The sequence below is a fragment of the Cebidichthys violaceus genome, unplaced genomic scaffold (genome assembly GCF_023349555.1).
Source record: "Cebidichthys violaceus isolate CVI_PGR_0920_01 unplaced genomic scaffold, fCebVio1.0.p SCAF_12, whole genome shotgun sequence".
NCBI classification, from domain to species: Eukaryota; Metazoa; Chordata; class Actinopteri; order Perciformes; family Stichaeidae; genus Cebidichthys; species Cebidichthys violaceus.
This window is the reverse complement of record NW_027176285.1, coordinates 5,824,918-5,843,438: the sequence shown is the minus strand read 5'-3', so window position 1 is coordinate 5,843,438 and position 18,521 is coordinate 5,824,918. Positions and strand designations below refer to the sequence as shown.

The 18,521-nt window shown below is 40.1% G+C and overlaps 1 protein-coding gene across 6 annotated transcripts in view; it reads right to left on the bottom strand.

Annotated features, from left to right (window-relative positions):
- The window catches only part of tcf4 (transcription factor 4), a 223,871-nt gene that overhangs the window by 113,556 nt on the left and 91,794 nt on the right, over positions 1-18,521 (bottom strand). For all 6 annotated transcript variants that reach the window (XM_068705999.1, XM_068705996.1, XM_068706000.1 and 3 more), the window contains one exon: positions 5,100-5,158. In XM_068705999.1, coding sequence (XP_068562100.1) covers positions 5,100-5,158 — 59 coding nt within the window. The remainder of the gene's footprint in view (positions 1-5,099; positions 5,159-18,521) is intronic.

Sequence of the window (18,521 nt, the reverse complement as noted above, 5' to 3'; positions counted from 1 at the left end):
CTTCAGATACATTTTAAAAAGGAGTTGTTCCTGATGCCACATGAACTCAAACAACAGACTGAGTCCTTTTCCATCCCTGGTGTGTCGAGCGTATTCATGCCTCCTTCAGCCAGCAGACGATGGTTTTTGGAGGGTGTTTGGGTGTTTTTAGGGGAGCACAGCGAGCTGTTGGGGGGTTGGGCTCGTTCCTTGGCAGGGGGCCACGTTTCCCAGCCCCCACCACCCATTAACAGCTAGGAGAGAATCACCAGTCAGACCCAGTCAGCTTTCCAGTTTACACTGGAACAAAGCAGTCAGTTTGTACCAAATACAAATTGACTACTGAAGTAAAAAGGCTCGGTTGTACAGAAAATAAACACTGAGGTCTACTGTTCTGCTGGACGGAAACACCCAAGAAGCAATGGTGCTATTGGACTGTCTTTCTATCCATTTTATTCTGAAGACGGATGCACAGACACTTGAACCACACAGAGGAGAAGATCTGAAAGACGCACTTATGCACCAATGTCTGTGCTACTGTGTACCAACAAATAACTATTATGCGACGGTGGCACACAAATGGGACCAACAAAAAATTGTAAATTTGAAACTGGCTGACGGGTAACCAATCGTGGCCGATCAGCTAAAAACAGTCAGGTTTCGATCGGCAGCCGATCAATCGGTGCAGCTCTAACCAACACATCTTCACTCCCAACTATCAAATACCGCCGCTTGATGATACAAACCAAGTTGAGTAGAACTGTGACAAACCATGCAGTAGAAATGCGGCATTATTGCTAATAATGTCTTTTGTGATCTTCAGTCTTTTCATGTAGCTCTACCATTAGGTCAAATGTTTGGGTTTGGTTCTAAACCTTAGAATCAGTGCCCACATCATAGATCATTTCAGTGATTTTAATAGGTGTGGTGTTGTGCCCAGCTGTTTCCCAGGTTGCAGCAACTACTTCTACTGAAAAGTCATCGTAAAGGATTTGTCAGTCAGTGCTGATTGGTTGGGGAACACTACACCTAACCATCCTCCCAAACTGGAAATCCGATAAGATCAACACAATGTTCGACTGAATAATGAAGTGAAAATGAAACGTAAGTTCAATCCAAACTATCACGCTAAATGTTTTGGACCTCAGCTGGAGAAGATTTGCAGATTTGAGGTTGTGACTGAGGACAATATCAATGTTACGGTGTGTATGGTCAACATTTAAATGTGGAACCAAAACCTAAATCACCTCAAAACACACCAATGGTACAAATGTATTGAATTCAGTCAGAGTTGTGTAACAAACTGGGGTCATTGGAAATCTTTCCGCTGTTAGTGCACAAACTCATCCTCCCCTCTAAGTGTTTTTCTTTTTTTTCTTTCACTAACGGCCGAGGATGAAGCCAGAGGATTTTGGACTTCAGCCCAGCATGTAAATTTATCTGCCATTTCCAAACAATTTCCATCAGGGGCCATTCAGACTGTGTAACAGGATAATTTGACAGCAGCCCAGTAGGAAAGTGGCCAGTGAGGCAGTAATGTTTGATTTATTTCATATTTTTGTCCTCTACAGTTTGTTTTAGCCTCACAAAAGGCCACAGCTGGATGTGAGTAGTGGTTAAAAATACAAAAATCAGCAAGTTGGTGATGGATGGATGGATAGACTGATGAAAGGACACATTTAAATAAATTAATGAATGTGTAAATACGCAAGTGTTCAGATGGAGGGATTGGATAGACAGTAGGCTGAGCTTTGTAGATGATTACATGAACATATCAGCCAATACATTATCCTTGATTCCTTGAAAATTGATGAATCGATACATGAAAGGATATATGGATGGATGAATGAACAAACCACCTAGTGAGAAAATGAACGTATGAGTGAATGAGCAGGTGCTCAGATAGGCCAATTGACAGATACCTGAACACAATAAATGAATAAGTGAACAGGCCACCTCAAGAATACAAGTGAATAAATGACCAAAGGAGTGAATGAACGAGAGACTGAGAGTGGATGAGTGATCAGAAAGATCAATGCTTGGATGATTGAACATATGTACACCTAATAGATCAATCTGAACAGAAAGGAAAAGATCAAAACCAAACGGCAGGAATGTCTTGTTACCCTCGAGAAAGGGAAAACTACAAGTCCTTCAAATGCAACACTGGGTTGCTTTCCTTAACTTTCTTTCACTCCACTTTCCATCTTCTCTTCATTCACGAGGCTCGGGCAACCACATTTGGGCCGCCGTCAGTCATTTTGTTTGGTTTGATTGCCCCTGTTGGCCTCTTGGCCACCTACAACCTTGCCAAGTCCAAAACACTGGCGTTGATCTCCAAAACACAAAGCGTAGGAAAAATTGGTAGATTGTATGTGGACATAGTGGATCCACTTTGAAACGCTATTCTCATTTTGTCAACAAACGTAAAGTTAGACATAAAAAGACACAGACCCTCAACCCCTGTGGTGAAGCTGTCCCCTGTCCATAAAATGAAGGTGAGTGTGTTTAGCATATGTGTGTGTGTGTGTGTGTGTGTGTGTGTGTGTGTGTGTGTGTGTGTGTGTGTGTAGAGAGGGGGATGTGATGGAATTGGTGGTGAAGACAATGTCGTTATAGAAGAAGACAAAAAAAAAAGTTGGACACGGCAGTCTTTTTATTACACGATTCAATGCAGCAAGAGTTGCACCGGACTCTCGTTTTCATTCCCGCCAACCCGCATCTGTTGGCTTGGCCCAATTATCACGAAGTCTGATGAACCTCGTACTTTAATGAATTAACTGACCAGATCTCAACTTGGGCCATTCACAGCAACAATCCGGCATTGTGAACAGATCCCGATTTGACAAGTATTGCGGCAAGTTGTTGCAGATAAGGATTTGATTGCTAAAGTTGTGCAAGTAGAAATCCTGAAAACATTTTTGAAATGTTGCATGACCTTTTTAGTTGACAAGGTCATTTTTTATGAAGATTGATATCTCACCCCTGTTTATACTATACTAATATAAATCGTCATTTATATAAAAATATATCAATAACTACATCTTTTGCTGTATTCTCACACACTATTCAAATTGTCACAAAGTAGTGTATACAGGTAAATTCTGCTGCTATGTAGGGCGTATTGTGCAGAAACGTTTGTATCTCTGAATTATTGAGCAGTTAAATAACACAATCTAATTCCCCTGATGTGAAACCCAAACATCTAGCACTGCAAAAAGAAATGTAGCAGCATCTTTTAGAACAGCTTTGATTTTCATAAGCACAGAAATGTACTTCTTTGATACGCTTTAATTACTAGATGTTCAAGACAAGAAGAAAAATAAATCCATGACATCAGACTCAGTCAACTTGTCCAACAGCCTGCGCTCGTATGTGATTTTTTTAAATTTAAAAAACCAGAAGGAGGTCATCAAATTACAGCGAGCACATCAAGCTTCTCTCCGTTTCATATTCCACCGGCAGAATCAAACACCAACATCTGTATATTCTCTTAATTATCAACGTGCATCTTCTCATGGATGCATATGGTCCATGAGAACTGAGCGGGAAGATCACAGTGCAGATTCAAAAACTATTACCGAAGTCCTCATAACACCTGGCGCCACCGGCGACGAAAAATATTCCTTTTAAAAAGAATTAGACTTGAAGTTAAAATGAATAATTATTAGTTTTATGAAGTTGGGAAAATGTGGTTGAGTTAGGAATCTCTCTGGAAAACATCAAAATACATTTAATAGAAAGATGTGACAGCTGTTGTTTTTAGTCATCGAGAGGATGATTGACGCATATGAAGCTAAATAATGAAATAACCAAAACACCTGTTGTGCTGCTACCTGCATGATTTAACCTTAGACGCGAGAAAAATTGCAGGCACCAATACCTGCAGACAAGTGAAAGACTACTTCTCATGAAATGACAAATACAATGGATGACATTTGTTGTGACAAACCGACAATGAATTGGCAAGATCTTTTAGGCTCTTTCAGCTAAACATTTTGGGTTTTTAGGCCCGAAATCTCAACTCATCAACCCAGACCCAGCAAGATCTGCTGGTGTAGGTTGAATATTGAACTTATATTCATAAGGTGGACATTTTCCAAGTTATAATTTTGTCTCCCTATGTTAATCTTTCAGTTATTTCTTGTTTATGACGACATATGAGGCATTGTAGGTTAAGAGATTTAAGTCTTAAGTGGTAAATTTATGAGAAAAGACTCTAGTCTTTGTCAAGGAACAACATCGCTTCACTGTGCAAGGTTGGATCAACTTCATCACACCACAGACGCAGGAGGTAAACAGGGAATGCCACACACTGGTGAGGAGATGCAGCAGTTTGGACAACACATGGCGATATTCTTGCATCTGTCCAATGCGATGAAGTTCCTGATGCACAAAAGTTACGTTGTTTTCTTTTGCATCGGCCAAATGTGACGAAAATTTTCTCAATTCAGATTATGCTAATATGGTGATTCTGGGCTAAAATCCACATTGCTAAATGAAAGATTGCATGGATTAGGTCATTCACTGCAGGCATAATACACAGCAAGCTGCAGCGTCTGTGGTGTGATGAGGTTGATCGAACCTTGCATCTTGAGTTTAAACATCCAATCGAACCAAATGCAATTTGACAAGCTAAAACCACATTTGACCGTTGGCTGGTAGGCTGTGGTTACTAACAGAGCAGTGGGAGGTTGATGTTTGTATGTACGTTGGCAAAAACTGTGTTTACATTTCCAAAAAAGAATCTCCAATAACCAGTGGCTCTCGCTCAACAGCAATGCTTCACTCTGCTCCGCCTGACATTCAGCTTTCAGTGAGGAAACTATACACTAACAAGCTACAAGCTAAAATCAGACAAAAACAGCTACATTGCTAAATTCATTTTTAGGTCTGTCCTTGATGCTTCATATCAGTTCCAGTTCCTGTTTGGCAACTTGACCCAGTTTCATGGTGTTCACATCTACAAAACTGTTCAGTACGGGGGAGAAAGAGTCCGGTGCTTAAATGTCCCCGAGACTGAACATCCTCTACAAATCCCCCCAAAAAAGTTCAAGGACAGAGGAGAGCGACTGAGCGCCACACCCTTTCTAAAAGAAGACACTGAGAGTGGGACTGACCTGGTGGCAGTGCGGATTGGACTCTCTGCCGTATGAGTATGAGCTCCTCTCTGTTTTACCTGCAGGAGGACGACAAGAGAAGAGAGGGAGCAGTTAGCAGGGGGAGTCAGATCCATAGCTTTAGGGAAAACCCATTCATCGGAGGAGTGGATAATAATCCATCCACTCATTTACTACTTAAGAAAAGGTTAGCATGAGTGAGTCATTCATGAAGAGGTGATGGCAAACTATACAAAATAATACAAAACAATTAACCATTCATTCCCATTACTTAAATTAGTTTCCCAACGAATGTGGCTTCATAAAAGTGTCATTCATTTAGTCATATAAAGTCAAATTATTTCATTTAACAGGGGTTTGCTTATTTATTCATTTGTCATCCAGTCATTCATTTTTTACCGCACTGGCCACTAAATGTAAAGCTTCATCCACTGTTGGTGGAAAAAAGAGCTCCATGAAATGACCAATGACAGGATGACCTCATTCATTATTCCTCTCTTTTATTCATTCGTCCATTACTTTTAAACCACTATTGATATTAATTGGAATTAATTAATTTATTCACTCTTTTCTTTAAAAATTGCCCTGAAATGTGGCCATTTATTTCTGTACAATATGACGAAACATACATTTTCTGATGAGGTGGTGAAATAAACTGTTAAAATGGATTGTTTGATTATTGTTTTATCAATTGATATATTAAGTCAACGTGGACACATTCAGTCCCACTGAAACAATAATTGAATCTACTACTTTATAAAGAATATGTGTGTACATTTTGATGGATTATTTTACCCAACAGGGACATATTTCTATAAAAAGTAAATTTCAATCTTTCTTTCATTCATCTAATTAAAGGATCATTCATTTGCACTTTGTTAAGGAAACACAGGAAAAGATGTTCAGCAGAAAACAGCCAAAGCCAGTTTTCATGATCAGAGTACTCACAGTGTGTGTGTGTGTGTGTGAGAGTGTGTGTGTGTGTGTGTGTGTGTGTGTGTGTGTGTGTGTGTGTGTGTTCTGCTCACTGCTCTCACAGCACAACAAAACAGACATCTGCTATGCCTGCAATGCATAGAAACCTCTTTATGCTACAAGCTCCAGCTTTGAAACCAGGAACAACACTTTCACCCTCCACATTCTTTTAGGTGTAGATTTAGTATCGCTGCATGTGCAGACATAACAAACTATATATGAAAAGAGGTATTACAATTTTCAGGTGGCCTAACATCTAGAAACCAAAAAACAAATCTACTTGATCTCAGATCACAGTTTTTTTCACCGGAACTGAAGGTTTTTTTCATCTATCAAATGGGACGCACTTTGGAATTGTTAGCAGATAGTAGTTTACATGAAGTTTGTTCTGTAAAAAAAAATCACAGTACTTTATGAAGTACGTATTGTACATTTCACATTGAGACTTTGGACAAATAAATAAGAAGTTAGACAGCAAATGTAGTGCAGATTATATTACATAGAGAGTTATTCTAGACACGAGTCCTGAAACCACCAAGACACCCCCTAAAATCGCCATAGAAACTGTGCAGCGCAGGCTAGCATGCAGCTGCCGATGCCTTAAAGTTTCTAATAATAACTGCATTCAATTCTGTCTGTAGGCAGCGGGGCAAGGTTTTGGTATGGGAAGCGTTCTGGTTTCCGTTTGTAGTCCGAGTGGTATTGACCAATCACGTTCAAGCAGGCTGTGGTTGAATGCAGTTGGTGTGGAGAGTAAAAGAAGCAGAACGCATTGGCTGAAACGCAATCTGGGACCCTAGCGACTATTTTCTGACGATGATTTGTCTTTTCATTGCTTTAAAATTAGCTTGTACACATCGTCTCTCACCTCCAACTCCATTGTCGCTTCTGAAGTTGCTATTTGGACTGTGAACATTATATACATAGTATAATCACATAAAAACCCAATATTCACTATCCAAGACATTTTTATGTAACCAAAATGTTATGTATGTTTAACATGCTGTGTAAGGGACAATGCCGTGGTAGCGGCCTGTCAATCACAAGGCAGTCCCTCCTTAAAGCATACTCTGCTTTATGGTCTATTTGACTCTAAATGGACCATAGTCTACTAAATGAACATCATGCTGAAGAAGACTTGAAACTAGAGATTGAGACCATAAACTCATGTTTACAATGTTTACTGAGGTAATAAATAAAGTGAGAAATAGGATAATTTTCTCATAGACTTCTATACAACCAGAGGAGTCCCCCCCTGATGGACACTAGAGAGAATGCAGCTTTAAGGCACTTTAGCATTGGCTCCACTTTTCAGAACAGGAGGTTGCCGCCTGAATACACCCAAACATATTATAGGGTTAGGGTTACCTCAGTATAAACAACATGGTAAAATGTCTGACGGTTGACATAAATACGTATTGCCGTATCGTCAAATCACTCAACCATAAAATGGTGTCAACTTAGCAACCCACTTGCTTGCTAAAGAAGCATTGTGGCCACATAATAACCATCGTGCGATTTTTCGTTTAGTTTTTGTTTGTGCACCTGCAGAGGGAATTTCACATTATTTCCAGAGTCTCCCTTTGGAGAGTGTCACATTTTTTGATCGTGTGACTTGGAGCTGGTTGCGTGGACAGTCAAACTCTCTGCTCAGACCTTCCAAACAGAGCATACCACGGATACTTTTGTAAGGAGGAAATAAACATGAGCCACCACTAATCCCCTTTTTCATTATCAAAAACCTTACCTGGCAAAAAGGATACGTACTAAATGTCTTTCTTCAAGACAATTTCGTTTTTTTAACAATGCTTTCTTGATTCAATCGTTTTACTTATGTATGCAAACTAAGCTTTTGTATCCAGCTGTGCATTTTGGACTTCTCCCCTTTAAGATGTGCACTTCTTATGTACAGTCTATGTGTGCAGGTGTCTTAACAGGGACAGTTTGGCCTGTTTATCCTCTTACCTGTAGTGCTATTTAGCAATCTAGATTGTTTTGGTGTGAGAGACATCGGCTTACTTTTGATTTTGGGGTGAACTGTCCCTTTAAGCCTTAACCCTACAACTGATACACATTTTAAGGGCATGAGAAAAAAAATATCGCAGACATCCCCCCCTTATTGTCCTCATATAACATCTTTGGTCCCACGTATTAAAACGTATGTTTGATTGACATCAAAGCTCTGAAAAATGCAGTCCAATAATTGATTAGCACATGACAGGTCTCTTCGGCAGGTAACCGACTGATCATCCTAATACGCAAACCGAGCATGTCTGGCTGTGGAAAAGGGTGTCTGATGAATTTTTTAAAAAATGCAGCAAGCGCCGCGGCGCGTAGACAACAAAGCTAATTTCCCCTCCAGCTCCTGAACCGGTTTGCCTCTCCTCCGAGCTTGCATGGACCACTTTGAGACTATTTTTAACCAGGCGGACCCTCTTCTTAGATAAAACCTTAAATCTTCAGCCAGTCTAAATATCAAACCACGGTTAGTGTGTAATTACATTCTGCGGGTCGGTGCAGCCGCACAAGATGAGATGGAGGGGTTTGGTGGCGAGCGTGTGTGGAGGAGAATGGAGCGTGTACGCGGTGAAGGGTTTGAATCAGGCGTGTATAGACCAGCGCTGAATACACGCCAACATGGTAGTCGATGTAGAAGAGGTTGATAATTACAGGCGTACAGAATGGGAATGTGGTCGACTATGTGTGTGTGTTTTTGTGTGAGACCGATACAGTGGCCTCGGCTTCAGCTAAGACTGATGCCAGCTGGACCGATTTGGCACTTATACAAAGACTCCCACACACACACACACACACACACACACACACACACACACACACACACACACACAGATACACACACACACACACAGATACACACACATCAAAAGTAGTGGAAATCACTGGCACAGATGCGCACACACACACACACACACACACACACACACACACACACAGATACACACACACACACACAGATACACACACATCAAAAGTAGTGGAAATCACTGGCACAGATGCGCACACACACACACACACACACACACACACACACACACACACACACACACACACACACACACATTTACAAACACACATGTAAATGTGCACAATATATATAGCTCCATATACACACAGACACACATGCAAATGTACTTTTGCATGGTACTGAAATATATCCACACACAAAATCATGTAATAAATCCAAAAATTCTAATACAGAAACTCACGCACACAAACACACACACACACACACACACACACACACACACACACACACACACACACACACACACACAAACACACACACACACACACACACACACACACACACACACACACACACACACACACACACACAGATCTATTTAAATTTAACAATGCAGACACCTCTGCAGCAAATCCAAAAATAGTTCAACCATTGCACAATTAAGATGGAAAATTTCCACTTGACATTATGAATATAAATGTGAAATAATATCAATTATATTATATATATATTATAATTATAGTCAATGAAAAAATATTCTATAATTTTCAATGCCTTTAAAAGCAACCATATTTAAATATATATATATATATATTTTTTTGTTTATATATATATATATATATATATATATATATATATATATATATATATATATTTATATTTATATTTAAATAAATATACATGTTGGAGATATTTCAGGAGTTTTAACATGTAATTTAAGGTTTTAAGGTTATTAAAAGATAACATAATATATAACACAATAATAGCATAACAGAGGCATATGTCCTGACAGGATGAGACATTTGGATATGTAAGAGGCCTCTCCACATGTTCTGACAAAAACTATTTACGGAGCCATCACGTTTATAGCACTGATCACCCCGGCGTCTCGTCACAGACCTCAGGGTGGAGGTGTCTTCATAAAATAACCCATTGTGGACTGTATGTATATGGCTATGCCTCACTAATGGATTTTGGATACACACACTATATGCACACTCTTTTTTCTTATTTATTTCACTTCATATTTTGGATTCTTGTCAGCAGCTTTCAAAAGAAAAGGCTAAAACACGCAACAGAAAAACAAAAGAGAAGTATAGGTAATATTAGTATTTTTCACTGTTTTATTTTGAAGTGAATATTTGTGCATATAGTTCTCACATTTATAACCTATTACCAAATGTATTGGATGCAGATCATTTTTAATCAGCACCTGCAAAGAATCTGTCTCCTGATATTTTATTAATTCCATAAAAAAGTTTTTTACAGAATTTGTGTTTGTTGTATTTGATAACATTTTGTTGTAACAAAACGTTTTTTAAATGCTCCAGAACGTACAATACTTTTGACTGTGTGACTGAATGCTGTTTTTGATTGTTTTAACGTATTAATTAAGATAGCAATGACCTAAATACTGAAGCCGAAAATACCACAAAAATATAGATATTCTGAATTGAAGATCTTACAGTTCTTTAAGCCCAGTCCTTTACTTTTGTCCAAACACGGTGACCTTTTCACCTCCGCCGTCTCTGTGGGCCGAGCTCATGTATTACACACACAAACAAAAATCCCCGGCATTTTCATTTTGCTGTTAAAGAGAGAGCAACATTAAAGAGGAAAAAAAAGCCAGGCAGGGACGGAGCAAAGCAGGATGGGAAGGGTCAGCCACAAGATCACAGTACACCGTGTCACAGTACACCGTGAATGGACACACACACAAACATACATTTAAAAAAATCCAAAACAAGTCATTTTAATTAAAATATTACTATATTTTTTAAGTGGATTATTTCTTTAAAAGAGCGCTTTGACATATAATTGGTATTAAATGTATCCTCCTCTCTTCTCTTATAATTACATAAAAAGAGTTTTCCATTTTTCAGCAGACTACTTTCAATTAAGATCAGATGACTAACTGGACTATAATATTTGCCCCACATTAACCCATTGAAAGCACAAATCCACATGAAGGGAATTGAACAAAATCACAGAGGACGCGGTCCTAAACCTCAGCATTGGCTGAGTCCGTCCCGAAAAAATCTAAAATAAATGTACAATTACAAAATACCTTTAGCAGTCCAGCTGACAATCAGACCCCCCCCCCCACGCAGTCTGCTTCATACACAATATCCTCTCTCATGCTATCAGACTACTTTGGATGAAATCCCAGCAGAACCTCCTCCCTTCTTGCCTCTACTCTGTTTCCCTGTCAAACTCCCGACTCTACAAAATAAAAGCACCTCTATGGACCTTTTTGGTTCCTTTGGTTTGTGTAGAACTTCATTTCTAAGGAGTGTTACTAATGTAACACTAATGCACTTCAAGGACCCTATCATCCTCAGAAAGCTCTTTGAAAAGGCCTCTTTTAAATGGTGTATATGATCTTGCAGTACTTCTATGACCTTCTTTCAAGGTTTTAAAGCATCATAGAAAGTACCTTGAAGAACCTCGCCCTTTCACCATTAATCACAGCAGGGACTCTAAAACCTCGGACTTCTGTCCAAAGGATGACCATGACAGTGATTCCAGGAGCCTTTGAAATTTCAGAGCACTTATAACACTTGTAATAAAAGGTTCCCAAGCCACAACAATGCTTCAAGAAACATTGGAAACAAAGGAGTCCTTCATTGGTTGACGGCTTTTTGACAACATTTTCTAGGAACCTCCAGCAATCCTCAAAAGACTGATGAACATAGTTTGTTTTAAGATCGGATGTGCCAAGCTGTAACAAGAAATGGTTGTTCAGCTATGCTTTTGTACAACCGCTTCATAAAAGACCACGCTAATCCTTCAAGGAACCTTGCCAACCTCAGACGGTTAATTGACAAACCTGTCAATTCTTTGACGAGTTCTCAGGAAACAGTCTTCACTAAGGCTTCTCAAATAATCAAAGTGCGTTCAGGCACATCCAAAATACAGATGTTTTCATCTTCAATTCTTTTGTTTTTTCTCTTTGTGCAAACACGTCATACAAGACCAATGAGCCTTGTTGTTTCTTGGAAGACTCATTGACAAACCTGTCAAAGGTTGATTAGATCCAACGTTATGTTCAGGAACTCATATCAGGGTCTAGCAAAGTCGAACATACAAACAGGTGCTCTGAATCCTCAGAACATTCTTAGAAATCCAATCTCTGACATCTTTACAGCTGCCCTTTGTGCAACCGTTTCCAAGAACTAAAGAATCCTGAAGGTGTACTCAGATTAAGGCGACTGCATTTAACATCATAAGAAAGATGCAAAACATACCAATTTGACACCTGAGGTGTCAACCATGAGCTGTTACAGGAATGCAACAAAGCCCCAAACTAATCTAAAAACAAACACTAGACTAAACTGCCTCAAAAAAGAGGTTTTCTACCCTCAACTCTACTTCCGACATCTCTGCATTTCTCCAAGGAACCCTGCAGTGACATTTTCTCCTGGACAACGGACATAAACAGGCTCATTGGCTGTGAGGAGGACCCCCAGACGAACCGCCACTCATTAGAGTGTGCTGGCTGCAGGGGTACAAAAGGTGGAGGAGGGGAGGTCAGCCCACTCTGCTGCATAAAGCCCATAGAGAAGTCGGTGAGCCAGGAGGACCAAATCCCTGCTAATCCACAACGCCAGGAGACAGAGAGGAAACACAAATAAGCTCCATTACAAGCTGAGAGCCAACGAGAACCGACTATTAGCTATTATCACGCTAGGCTACTTTTGAACTGGCCCATAACCAAACTTACTCTTATCAAGCCAGTCCTAAATCCTGCACCTAAAATATTTAAAAATGACTTTTATTTTCAAGTTAGATTCAAGTGTGTCTATGTGTCTATAACTCTAGTCTGGCTTTGAGGAACTCATATAAATGTAATGTGTTGATAGAAAAGGCCGGAAACCATCACCAGCCAGGTTTTACAGCAAAAGATGAACTTCTTACAATGGGTGACATTCCCTTTCAAAATTCACCAGTAAAATTCCAATGAATCATAACTCAATGTCTACTTTATTACAAGAATACGTTTGGATGTTGTCCTTTTGTCCATATGTGAATTCTATATGCAAAAAACTGATAGGGCAACAAAAAGGCAGTGCGGCATACCTCAAGTTCTCTACCTGCAAAACACGCTCCGTCTGATCGGGACCTAACGCTACATCTTTTCTTTTCGTCTTTTTCTGTGTTTTTACTCCTGTACTCAACTCTGAATGAAAAAAACACACCGAAAAAAAGACAAAACCGCTTTGAGTTTGACCGATTTACAAGCAACAGAAACCTCTCTGTGTCTCTCTTTGTTTGGACGAAGGTCAGCGTCGGTCTCCACAAAAGAGGCCGATTCTCAATCTCTTCACTTCGCATGATGTCACAGCGTCAGGTTTTTAAAAGCCGCTGCTTTCATTTTACCTTTTCTTGGCGTTTTTTTAACCAGGACCTTCATTAACAAGTGTTTCACAGGACAAGGCCAGCACCCGGCACAGCGCAATACGAAACCGGGGAGTGCTAACACTCATGCAGCACGATCCAAAACCAGAGACACACTTCCGCGCCGTGTGTATAAATAGTGGATTTTGTTGGACTCGCCTCCACAGCAGAAGCCCACAAAGCAACACCACGTTGTATTCTGGTCATGTCTGCCTCCTCCAAGCCCAGAACGTCTCTCAGACCTGTAGTGTTAGTGTTGTACTTCGTTGTTTTTTTTGTCTTCACACTGTTGCTACATAAGCATTTTATTCAATCATTTTATTTTTCCCATTGCTGATTTTTGTTCTTAATTAATTTTTCTATTCGCTGTTTTTTTTAATATCCGGTTCCTAGTTGGTAAATCACCTGGAGCTTCACGGTCAACCCGTATTGAGTCTTTCATTCACAATCTCTCTGAGGTTGTCTGTTTGTGACACTACAGGCATCTGCAAAGATGTTAACACTGGTGACGCACAAACTGACTGAACGCGGCAAACTGCCTCAACACTAAGAACGCCAAGCGGGTCTGACAGAGCATTTTATAATGCAAATAAATCTGTTTAAATAAAAACTACAAGCCCTTCAGCCTACAACTTGTCCTAAATGTGTATTTTTGATGTTGTGTAAAGCCTAGAAGCTACAAAAATTAAACACACAGGATTTCTTAGCATTTACTCCTCTGACCGCCACCTCGTTACCAAATTATACATTATTACCATATAAGGTAATTTTTTAATGTTGGTTTACAATACAATGTATTTTAGATCAGAGCTGCCACACAGGACCACAGCCTCTGATTGGTCGATATTTCCGGAACACAGCCTCTGATTGGTCGACAAAACAGGACCTCAGCCTCTGATTGGTCGACAAGTCAGGACCTCAGCCTCTGATTGGTCGACATGTCAGGAGCACAGCCTCTGATTGGTCGACATGTCAGGAGCACAGTCTCTAATTGGTCGACATGTCAGGAGCACAGCCTCTGATTGGTCGACATGTCAGGAGCACAGCCTCTGATTGGTCGACATGTCAGGACCTCAGCCTCTGATTGGTCGACATGTCAGGACAACAAGGAATATCAACTGATTGATAAAATCCACAGTGTTGTTTTTCATTCTGCAGCCTGGACCCCCCTCCCCACCAGTGAGGAGCAGCACGAGTCAGGACAGGGTTCATGAATGTCACAGAGCAGTGTGTATGTGGTGAAAGCCCTACACCTCTTCTCTGTGGTTTAGGTAAGATGCTGAGTGAAATAACGAAACCTACTTCCTTCAGTCCAGCGACAGACAGAGAGGAAGAGGCAACAAAGTGATATCTTCTGATTAATACGAGGCAGCGGAGTCAGGGAGAGCTCTGTACTTTCTTCTTATTAATTACTTCTTCCATGTTAATGCTCATCTTAATTACTTTAATGCAGTTTCATTAACTGTAGCACAGCAATCAACAGCAGTAAACACAGAACAGAGAAGAGGAGGAAGCAAGAGAGGAGAGGAGAGAAGAGAACATAAGAGACGAAAAAGGGGAGAAGAGAGGGGAGGAAGCAAGAGAGGAGAGGAGAGGAGCGGAGGACACAAGAGAAAAGGAGCAAAGGGGAGAAGAGAGGGGAGGAAAAAAGAGTAGGAGAATAGAGAAGATGAAAGGAGGAAACAGGCAAGGAGATGACAGGAGAGGGAACAGGAGAGAAGAAGGGAAGAGAAAAGAGGTAACAAGAGAGGAGAGAGAACAAGAGTGGAACAAATAGGGGAAGAGGGGAGAAGAGAAGAGAGGACAAAACCAGAGGACAGAAGTGGAGAGGAAACAACAGAGAAGAGGAGATGAGAAAAGAAGGAAAAACAAGGGTGTAGAATTTGGTGGGGACATGACCCTGCCAGTATCCAACAACTACTGAATTGTCTGAAGCGATTCATTTGAGCAATAAGATCAAATAGAACCGCTGTTGTTTAAGCTATACTGTGTATTGAAACACAGGAGAAATGCCGACTCGTGTGGATCCAGTATGTTTTTGGTTTCCACCTCCGATGAAGAGCAGCGCACTCCGCTTCCCTGAAACTTTGTCTCATCCAGAGAATCCCAAACAGGGTTCTGTGTCTGACAGACGGCCTGAGGGGAATACTACCATAACAGTAGAGCAGTAACGTCATGCACAGCAGACTGTAGGACAGGTACATCTTTATCTTCAAATATGTTTTACTTCATTCTCATTAAATCATGAAAATAGTCTCGTAATGTCACAACTTCTCAGAGAACACAAATACGTGGGAAAAGGTTTTGAATGTGCACAAAGTTTTTAACATGAGCAGAAATCTTGGTGAAGTCCAGAGGTTTCTAAATAATGACAAATAGTTTGATTCATAAATAAATGAATGATTGAGGTGAAGAGGTTACCTCCCCGAACAAAAGACTTAATGAGTGGAATGAAACCTTGGTAACAAGAGAGGAAGGAAGAGAAGATGAGGAGGAAACAAGGGCGAGAGGAAGAGAAGAAGGGATTGAGTTGCTGTGTAGAAACATCCATCTGTTTATCCTGACAGAAATTTGATTTCGAGTAGATTTTGAATCTACTTTTTTTAAATTCTTTATTGAGTTATAAATATTTTTCAGAGGAAGAAAAACACACAAAGTAGTTGTTAGAGTCAACGTCTTGACTGTCTTTGGACTGATAATGACAATTTGAGTGTTTGAAATTTGAATTAGATTTCAAATTTTAAATTGTGTTTTCTTATATATGTAAAAAAAGTATAATTTCTTTTAATGGAGACATTCTTCCACCTCTTGATGGATTTTGTCCATCACGTTTGACACCTAGCCGCTGTCGGTTTTTTTTGCTCAGCAAGCCGATGAAGCCGTTCAATCGGAGTCGATGTCGACGGCTAGACTCGGTCCTTTCAGAGAGTCGTGAAAGGAAACACTCAGAAGACGTGATCCCCTCTGACATCCATATAATGAGTCCATTTTAATAAACTATGTGACTAATAGTGCGATTTGACGAGGATGGCGAGATGACGGGCAGGGGAGAGAAAAAGAGGAGAGAGGAAGAAAAGGAGATGGGTGGGGGGGAGGATGGAGAGAAGAAGGGTTAAACTCCTTCTTCCTGCATGCTGTGTGTGTGTGTGTGTGTGTGTGTGTGTGTGTGTGTGTGTGTGTGTGTGTGTGTGTGAGAGTGCGCGTGTGTGATTGGGGGGAGGGTTGGACTGTGCAGACATGAATCATTCTGAGCGATTCAAGCGTTTCCATGACACCGCTGGGCACCGGTCCAGAAGTTTCTACAAAGTCTGAGAGGTACCGACACACACACGCACACACACACACATACACACGCACACGCACTCACAGGCATGCACACTAACAGATACATAAACGATCCCGCCAGCGCTGAATTTCAAATAATCTATATATTTATTCATGGCGTTGTCTTCCTGTGTAAAGCGTAACATTTTTTTGGGGGGGGATCAACATTAATTTAACAGACGATGGTCGATGAGTAACCGTCGTCTAACAAACAATCTCCACCCCCCCCCTCACCCCCACCCCCACCCCCCCTCGCAGCCACACACACCCGTCCTTCACTCCCAGCAGGCATTGATTTCCTGGCACCGGAGCAAGTGAATACATCAAACAACAGATGAACGTATACGAGCGACGGGAGCGACTCGAGAGACGCAGCATCCAGCTCACATCTGTCGGCTTCTACCTTCAGCCATATCAGAGCAGATCAGGCGGCTGATTGGACCATTTTCTGATTAGGTTTTTTCACTTTTTTTAAAGTTTGATTTATTTTTATTACGGATTCATTTTAGTATGTAAACAAATTATTTTTTAATTACTAAACTTTTTCTTACATACCTTCTTCAAATATGTCATTGTTAATTGATTGTTCATCAATGTTCAATGTCTGTGAGTAAGTAAAAGTATTTGAAATAAATGTGAAACAAAGTCAGTACATCTGCTTATTGGATCTAACAGAAAAAGCGTTCTGGATTGGTTTCTTCAAATCGAAGACCAAGTTTTCCTTCATATTTCTAGCAATAAAACAAGTATGTAGGTTTCAGTATCCACACGCTGGTGTTACCTGGTGTTCATATTTTAAAGGTCGACTCCATCTGCGTTCTCTTCAGGGTTTGTCGAATGGAAAAGTCCACTCAGACGTCAGCGGACAGCAGTGAGGTTACAGCGCTGATGTAATGCTGAGGACGGGAGAATCAGCAAACTGGGTTTTAGCCACCTGTTGTTGTGTTTCGTGAAAGTTGTGTTTAATGAAATTTAATTTTGTGAAATGACGTTTTGAGAAATTTGGAGTTTTGTGAAATTTTGTGTTTTTGTGATATTTCCTTTTGTGAAATTTAGTTTTGTGAAATGTGTTTTGTGAATAGTTGTGTTATGAAACTCTGACATACACCACTGAGAAGCTACAAAATGATACAAAAACCTTAAAATAAATAAATAAATTATGGATCCGTTTGTAAAAGTGTTATAATTTTGTAAATGGAGAATTAACCTTACCTGATGCCACATACAGATATTTAACATTGTGGTTTGATATTCAACTGTTTAGAAAGAGATTTTCAGTTCACATAAAACATTTACAATAATTAGTTCCGTTAGTAATTTCCTTCATTTCCCAGGATGCCTTTGAGTGACTCTTCCAGTCAAAGATGGCTGTAAGTCCATGAACCTTGAGGGGACTACATTTGTTTGTGTGTTTTGCTGATCCTGTCACTGCAGTGCATCCTGGTCTACTGAGGCTACTGCAGTGCATCCTGGTCTACTGAGGCTACTGCAGTGAATCCTGGTCTACTGAGGCTACTGCACTGCATCCTGGTCTACTGAGGCCACTGCAATGTATAATATTTAATAACTGCTCTAACAGCAGTAAAACTGTTAGAACATGTAGGAGCTGAAATTTTGTAGAATATGAAGTTTTTCAAAATAAACGTATATCAAAAAATAAGTTAATTTCCAAACTTGTCAAGTTTTATGTTAACATATTCTAGGTTAAGATTATGGAAGACATTCTGAATATTGATTTG